Raw genomic sequence first — 8761 nt, forward strand, 5'->3', positions numbered from 1 at the left:
TGGAACATGACTTGTTCTCTTGTTCACTGGACAATGCACAACACATTGTATGAGAAATCTTAAAATATTAAGCCTGAGTGATTTTCCTTACTGCATGTGTTCAGTCAGGTTATTTTACAAGGAAAAATATAAATAGGCAAACACAAAGATTGGCTATAACTGATATTTGAAAATTAGTAATTATTTTCTTTGAATATATCTTTCTTGTAGGGTGAGTGAAAGAGTTAAATGAGCTCAGTTTCTAGACTTCTTTTTAGTAGTCTTCTTTGATAGCTGTTACTTGAGGTTGGGTTAATAGTTGTGTGTGTGTGGATAAATCAGTTGTTTATGCCTCATTTGAAACTGCAATGGAACTAAAATATACTCAGTACTTGAAACAGTAAGGCAAATAGAAAATATTATGGAAGCTCCGCTTTGGACAATTTAGATAATTTCATAGAAGGGAAATAAAAATTGGTAAAATTTAACTTAGATACAAGTGACAGCTGGGTTCACAAATCATCAGCATTATTCATCTTTAACCCAAACAGAGTTGTTGATACCTCCATGTAACTGTAAACCTGAGATTATTTTTCTTCTGAGCATGAAGCACAAAGATTGTGCTTTATTGTTAATTTGGGGAATTCAGCACAAACAAGGCACTGCATTTTATTGTGTCACAGAAATATGTTTCTCCCAGTGTGTATATTAGACTGCCCTGATAATTGTTGAAACAGCTCCATCACACAAGCCTTGCTATTTAATCATTTATCTTTCCAAAAGCATCTGGAAATTTCTGCCTTTCTTTTTGTATGGACATCAAGTTTCTTTTATATGTTCTTCATAACTTGGTTGGTTGGTTGTTTTTTATTCCTGTAAAGAAAAAAAGATTGGTGTTCTGTAAGAGGTTTTCCACTAATTTGTAGAAAACAAGGAGAAGGACGCATTTCTCTGGGAGATCCTTCATGCTGTTTGCTTCTTTTTTCACTTTCTAAGTAATTCTGTTTAAATAGTTAAGATCTGGCAGTGTGTCCCCAGATGATGGCAGGGGATGAAATGAATCCAGAGGCTGAACTGTGGGTCAGAAGAGAAGCCTTCTTTCAGTTGTTTTAAATTGAACCTGAGGAGACTTTATTTCTCTCTGTTACTTATAGAGCTCCTCTATAGAGCTAAGCTCCTCTAAGAGCTCTCCCTTATAGAGGGAGACTGGGGAGATTTCATCTTCCTGGGCTTTTGGCTGATTTCTGCAGTCACCCACTTCTCTGATGAGCCTTGAGACACCCCAGAGTCCCACAAAAACTCATCACAGATTCATGTTAGCTCTCACAGGGCTTGTCTACATGGAGACACTCAAAAGGGTGAGACTGGAAGAGCTAAAATGGGGATTGGAGTGAGTGCCTTTCCAGGAGGACACTAGGGAGACAAAGAAGGTTCATTACACACAATCTTTGTTTATTTTTGTGTGTTGCACTGTGTGTCTGGGCGTGGGTGAGGTTCCTGTTCCCCAGGGCAGTCCAAGCAGGCAGCCTCTTCAGGGCAAGTTGCACAGTGGAATGACCCCTTTTCCCCAGTTATCTGTGGAGTAACACAGCTGGCTGCTTCCCATGGAAAAAAAGCAAGTAAGCAACTCAGACTAATTAAAAAATTTCATTAGTAGATCAGAGCTGGAGGCTGCTGCTAAATCAAAAGAGAAAGAATCAAGTGCTTTATTGTTAAGGGAGTTCAAGGAAACTTAGACAGAAGTAAAAGTTTGAGTGCACTCCTGGCTCTCCTGGGGAGTGGCAGATTTTCCTGGAACTGTAGTGTCCTGCCTGGAGTGGTGGTGAGCTGGGGCAAAGAGTGGGAAGGTGACTTAGGGAGAGGAGGAGGATGGAGGAGGGGGGTAAATGGCTTCTGGCAGTGCAGCCTAATTACCCTTGGGGAGGAGGGAGCCTTCAGAAATAGAGCTGACTTGTGAAGATAAAATAGATTGTGTGGGTCTGAAAAGATGCATGAAAGTGAATGCTGCTGAGCTAATAATGTTCTGCTGCTGGCGCTGGGACACCTCTGGGACACCAAGGATGGTGGGAGAGGACTGGCCCCTTATATATACTAAAAAAATATTCTGTTTTGTCATGGAAAAACTCTAAAAAGGCTAAATGTAATGTCAGAATCCTGGGATCCACAGTGAGCTCCACTCCAGTTTCAGCACATGAGCCACAGAAAGCTTTAGAGGCTCCAGGTTCAGCCAAGTGCTCCAGCCCAAGCTCCCATGCACTGCACCCCTGTGCCACTGAAGTTAGTGCAGGTCTGTCACTGCAGCTGCTCTTTCCTGCCTTGGGTATCCTTTAGTCCTGCTGGGTTCAAGTGTTAGCTCACAGAGCCTTGCTTTCATCTCCTATCTTTGATTTCCCAGTTTGGTAAATCTCTGTTTCTCCTTTGCAGTTGTTTCCATGTTTCTCTGTGATTTTCAGTCTCCATGAAGTTTTCCTGTTCCAGCAAAGACACCTTGATGCTTCCATCTGTTCTTAGGGTGTTCATAAAACTCCACAGCAAAATGTGCTGCAGAAAATGAGAGAGTTATTGTTTTTCTGTCTTATATATGAATTTGTAAATCCAGTATGAAGTGTGCATCTATTATATGGCTTTCTTCAGGGGACAATATCCTTAAGAGCTGTAACAGATTGTCGTTCCTCTGACAGATAACAACTGAAGGAGAATAAGCTTTAAAAAAAGCCCTTTTTGCCCCTAATCTTCAAAAAGTACTCGATTCACTTTTTTATCTGGATCTTGTGATCTTTAAAACACTTGCAAATTCTTAACAAGAAACTTTATTGTCACACAAAATTAAGGAGTGGTAAAATAGAACAGTACTGTGTGTGTAAGCCTGGTCATTTGTACTTGAACCAACACAGGATGTTGGTAGTGTTAATGGTACTTGTTTTCACATTTATTATAGGATTGTATTTTGGCACAGCTGATGGATTGTAACAATCTCTTCTGACCTGCTGTAGGGCCACACAAATCAAGACTTACTCGTGGGACAATGCACAAGTGATCCTGGTTGGAAACAAATGTGACATGGAGGATGACAGGATTGTTCCCGTGGAGAAGGGGAAACATCTGGCGGATCAGCTGGGTACATGGAAAGCTTTTCTTGCTACCCTTTTTCCTCTGCTTCTTTATACTGTGTTCCTTTCAGTTTGTACAGCAATAAGTCCTTCCAGCAGTAATACCTAATAATGCTCTCACAACTAAGAAGTGTAATATATTCTAGGTTCGTATTTTACTTGTTTTGTGCTCAGTAGGCCAAGAATACCTGGTAGAATACATGTAGTGTTGTTGTGTTTATGAGGGTGATGTCTAGAGGTGGAAGGAAGATAAAGTTTATCTGAAGACAAAAGCTTTTATTAGCTTACCAGAATGAAAAGAGAAAACGTTTTCACAAACATAATTCTGTCTCCAGGTCTCCAAGTACCATGTACTCATTGCAAATCAATGCAAACATTGATTTTTGTTGAAACATTTTTTTAAACTAAACAATAGAAAAGAAAGAAGTTTATATATCAGAATTGAAGAATTGAGTAAAACTTATTTTGAAAATGTCCTAGGCTTGTCTATCCAGGTAAGAAAATGACATTATGTTATTGATGTGGATTAGAAAAAGCAAAACAGTTCCATTGAGAGGAAGCTGGGTTTGCAATGAAAATTTTATAATGAAGAGTGAAGTAAACTCATACTGCTTTATAATTTATTTATCACTTTTCATTATCTGTTAGAGCATATAAGATATTTTTAATATGAAATCAAGGCTCTGTGTTAAAATTTAAATACACTGTTGTCTTCTGTTAAAGAATTCAAAGTAACAGATAAATCCTGTTAAAATTTCATTCAGATAATAGTGGGGACCATTAAGTGGGCATAAATGTTTAGCTTGTAAGAGCAGAGATTCTTACCCAACCCAAAGGAATCACCATCATCCTCAATTTATAAAATCCTGTGTTGTCATCAGTTCTTAAACAGTAATTGGAGAGTGCATAATAAACTGTTAAACTGGGGGTGCTGGAGTTCCAGGACACACTGCATACACTGGTGTAAAGTGTGGCCTTGAAAGTGTAAATTCTATATATGGCACACACAGAGGGGTCCCACTCATGGCTGGAGCCTTGAGGCACTGCCATCCTAAACAAATAACAAGCAAGTATCAAATTAGACCCATTGTTATTATTGTAAATCTTTACATGTAGGATTGGCAAAGCAAACAAAGATATGGCTAGTTTGCAAAATCAGTCATGGAGTCTTTTTTACTCATCAGAATTTAATTTGCTTTTGAAAATACGAATGTGAATAAACTTGGTTCCTGGCTTGCACACTTTCAGAAGGGTTGTGGATGCATGTGTGTCCATCTATTTCACAGGAATAATTACACTGCTAGTCGTTGATATTTTGTCCAGACCAACGTAGCAGCAAATGGAGAGTTTTATTTGAACTCCCACACCAATTTGGACTTCCTGTGTTTTCTTCTCCTCCTATAATTCATCTGCCTGTTTCAATACAAAATTGGCATCTAGAATCCGAATCCTTTACGTGTGGGACACTTCAAAACACACACACAGACACACAGGGTTACCATAGCAACTGATTCCTTCAATAAGAAATTGTTTTGCAGAAGAATCCCCAGCACTGCCCTGACCTGGTGCTTGTCCAGCTCACCCTGGAGAAACCACCCCAGAGCAGAGCAGCCCAACAGCCTTTGGGAAGAGCTGTCCCAGCTCTGCTCTTCTTTAACCTCCCAACTTCCAAAAACTCTTTTTAAAAGAGCTGGAAAATAGATCTGATTTTATCACATCAGTTTTTCCTTATAGTAACTATGCTAACGTGTACAGCATTATATGAAATTATTTTGTGAGTTAGGTGGGAGGAATCTAATTGGCTATTGACTGCTTAAATTGCTAATGTTCATCATAATGATTCACATAAAGGTTATCCCTCAGCATATTTATCTAAATTTGCATAGTGACATTAACATCATTGAAATAATTCCCTAATCCGATTAAGAAATTGTTATTAGCCTGAATGTGAACTGAACCAAAACAAATTGGTTTAGCAGAACCTAAGCCAAGGTTGGACTAACAGATATCTAAGTGCAGTTCTCTGATTTCCTGTGCTTTTAATAGACATTTTTATTCATTATCAAAACAGCAAGTGGGGCAGACAGAACCCTCATCTGATGCAGGGCAGCCCTCCCTGTTTGCTAAAAAGGCAAACATCACCATCACTTCACTCCTTGTCCCATGAATATTAAAAAGGATGCTAACGAGGGAGATACCTGCTTATCCCACCCATCGAGGTGACTCAGCCTGCCAGCGGTGGCAGACTGATCAGTTAAGACAAATTTTCTCTTTGTTTGTGGCAGAATCAAAGGAAACTGATGCAATGCAGACTGTCCCCAGAACGAAGCACAACAGAACAGAGCTTACTGCAAAATAAACTCTCCTGGTGCCTCAGCTCTCACTGCTGGCAGTTTAATAACCTGACAGAACAGAAGTAACAGCCTGGCTGGCCCTCGGGGCCCCCGGGGTGAGGGAGACAAGAAATGCTTCACAGTTCAGGGCATTGCTGCTGCTGAGGCTGGCTGTCAGAGCTGCTTCTGCCCTAGCCCCGGGTGGCAGCGGGAAGCAGCAGGAGGAGCTGGTGCCATCCCGTCCTTGCTGTAACTCCAGCCTTGCTGGCCTGGTTCTTTTAATGAGAAAGGCTCAGTGTTTAAAAGGTCAAGGAGCATTTTGCTTTTGAGCACGGGAATTGGTCAGCAGGAGGAAAACAACCCCGATTTTCCATTTTGTTCTGGTCTCTGCTCTTGCCAGAGGGCAGCAGGGATTGGTGGAGCCTGGCCCTTGGCAGGGCTGTGAGGAGCCCAGGGAGGTTCCCCACACCTTGCTGGTCACCAGCTGCAGCCCAGGGGCCCTGCACTGATGAAAGGGGCAGACCTGACTCCCTTTTCCTGGGTTTACCCTTTTCTGCAGATGTGCTTATGAGGGTAATGGGAAGGAATCATGTATCCTTTTCACTCTTAATGAAGCTTGATAACATTTAAAAGTATTTCTGCTCACTATTCTGAGATTATGGGAATCAACTGACTTCCAGGATTATCTGATGTCTGGTTTTCTTAAAGTAAATCCTGAAAAAAAGGTATTTTAAAAACCATCATGATCATCCATCTCTATTGATAATTTCTGTTCACTTTTTCCCCAGGTTTTGACTATTTCGAAGCCAGTGCCAAAGAAAACATCAACGTGAGGCAGGTGTTTGAGCGTCTGGTGGATATAATCTGTGAAAAGATGTCGGAGAGCATAGAGTCAGACAGTTCCAGGGGCACTTCTGGAAGGAGCATGAGGCTCACAGACAACCCCCCGCCTTCACAGCAGAACTGCTCGTGCTAGGGACCTTTCACACTGAGAAATGTCCTTCTCCCCCAATTAAATTTTATCTTTTCATTTGTGGTGGTGCATTGTCATGTAGTCCAGAGGCAGAAGTGTCTGTTGTAGGAAGCTGGTATGTTTGTTTAATGTGCTGGAGTGTTAATATTATGTATTTCCTCAGACAATAATTTAATAATTGGAAAAAATATTCTAAGTGCACCTCGTGTGGATGTGAGTTACACTGAAGAATAATAATTGTGTAGTGATGCAAATGTTATTTCTACAGAGAATGTTGCATTTTTTAATTATAAATTCCTCTATTGCAGAAAGAGTGTTTTTGTCAAGAGCAGCAGGAAGCACAAAAACCAATTAGAAGGGATCAGATCTAAGGGAAGAAGGGGGAAAATCTCTTATAAAGCAAGAATATGCTTTTTTTTTAAACATAAAACAAACAAAAAATTCAATCCCCAGACGTTTTGAGAATTGTTGCTGTCCTCCAGACATGGGCCTCACCTTTTCTGTAGGATGGAGCAGAAATCAGAGCATTTCTGTCTGACAGTGTGAGTTCCTCCAGAGCATGAAGAGGAAGGGCGTTGATTTTGTGTCAGGTCTGTAAAGAGATGAAGAACACAGGGAGGAATCAAAGCTGCCAGGCTGGGGAGGAGGAGGAGGAGGCCTTGCAGCCATCCCTGTATTTCCTTCCCTGTGCTTTGGCTGGTGCTGAGTGAAGGAGTAAGAGCCCTTCCAGAGGCTGCCCTTGCCTCCAAATTTCTCCAGCACAGTTTGCAGGGTGCTGGGGCTGTTGCTGTGTTTGGCACACTCCTGTCCCCAGTCCTCTGTCCCCAGAATGTGACTGTCCTGCAGCCTTTCCCCTGTACCCTCAGTTTTACCTCTCCAGGTCTGGATCTTCTCTCGTCAGCTGCTTGCTGCTGGATGTCGCAGGATGAAGGAAAAGGGGAGTTGGCTGCTGAATGCTTGGAGGCAAAAACATGTAAGACATGGAATAGCTTTGTCTCAGAGAGATAAAAATATCAGAAGCCAAAATGTGAGTGTTGGCAGGTATTTGTGCCAATATTATTAGATTTTCTTTCTGCATTTTGTTGTTGATTTATTTTTTAAATCTTGTTCTACATGGGTGTGTGGAGGGCCTAGATTTTCTGGGTTCAGATTCAACCACTAAGTATAATTTAAGAAAAGTAAGAGTGATTAATAAAACACAACTGCAAATGAAACATGGCAAAGATATCCTGATATTCTGTGAACTTTTTGTGGCATCATGCCTTGAAGGGAAGCAAAATTTTTATACTGAGGTGATATGGAGAGAAGTTGGCTGTCTTAAGGGGAAAATTCTTTAAAGTTTCATGGCTTTACCTTCGATCTGTGATCTCCTCTGACTGAGGGGAGTTCCTGATGTCAGGAATGGGAGTCGAGTGCCTGCCCACTACCCTGTAACGTGCTGGATCATGACACCAGTGAGTGCTTTTGTAATTTCCTTCTGTTGTGTCTCAAAGTGTAATAGCTCTAAGAAGAAAAGCACAGAATTCTGGACAAAAATGCAGCTCTTTTGGAGTGGTTTGAGCTCATTGTGCTAAAGGCTTGATCCCTCTGTTGCTTTTGGGACTCTCTACTGTGACGTGTTCTGGGTGTGTGTGATCTTGTCATGAGAGTGTGATTTGTGCAGTGCTGGGACTGTGGTTGTTGTATCTAAACCCCTGAAACTGCAAAATAAAGAGAAATCTACTCACTGGGTGTGGCCAGAGAGCTTGTGTCAGCTGCATTTCTTGCGTTAGGAATCCTACATGTGTGTGAAGGAGAATCTTTTTAATGCTTTAAAAATACATCAAACTACATTGATCCTTTCCTTGACAGGGTGGTCTTTGAACCCAGCAATCTGGAATCACTATGTAGGTTTAGAACAGTGAAGAGAAGGATTATTTGGCCAATAAATGCATAGTGTTGTCTTCTAATTGTAGAAGAAGCAGGTTGTAGGGCAACTTGTATAACCAGCGATAATCTTTTTTTAAAATCCACATCAGATTTTGAGCTGTGCAGATATAACGTAGTACCTCAGTGCAAATAATGATTTGTCAGCTCAGCAGCTCCTTAATAAGAGAAAATGGGTTCAGCAGAAATGGAATTTCAATTATTTTCTTTCACTTCTTTTTTAAATTTAATTTTTTTCCCTTGTAAAAAAGACCTTTCCATTTCCTACCCAATATATAATTATGTTTCCTTGTGTTCTGGTCAAGCCAGATTGTCTTCTTTAAAGAATACAAGTGCATTCCAGGTCCTACAAGCTAGGATGGGCAGAATTGTTTTTCACAGGAGAAGCCAGCAAATCGCTACATGGCAACCTGAAGAAAAGAGTTGGGAATTCTACCCTG

The 8761-nt window shown here is 40.9% G+C and overlaps 1 protein-coding gene across 3 annotated transcripts in view; it reads left to right on the forward strand.

Moving 5' to 3' along the window:
• RAB3B (RAB3B, member RAS oncogene family) overlaps positions 1-8121 on the forward strand; it is a 50823-nt gene extending 42702 nt beyond the window's left edge. For all 3 annotated transcript variants that reach the window (XM_063407087.1, XM_063407086.1, XM_063407085.1), the window contains 2 exons: positions 2973-3097; positions 6211-8121. In XM_063407087.1, coding sequence (XP_063263157.1) covers positions 2973-3097; positions 6211-6398 — 313 coding nt within the window. In that variant the 3' untranslated portion in view covers positions 6399-8121. The remainder of the gene's footprint in view (positions 1-2972; positions 3098-6210) is intronic.
• The last annotated feature ends 640 nt before the right edge of the window (positions 8122-8761 follow it).

This window comes from Prinia subflava, chromosome 10, assembly GCF_021018805.1.
Source record: "Prinia subflava isolate CZ2003 ecotype Zambia chromosome 10, Cam_Psub_1.2, whole genome shotgun sequence".
Taxonomy (NCBI): Eukaryota; Metazoa; Chordata; class Aves; order Passeriformes; family Cisticolidae; genus Prinia; species Prinia subflava.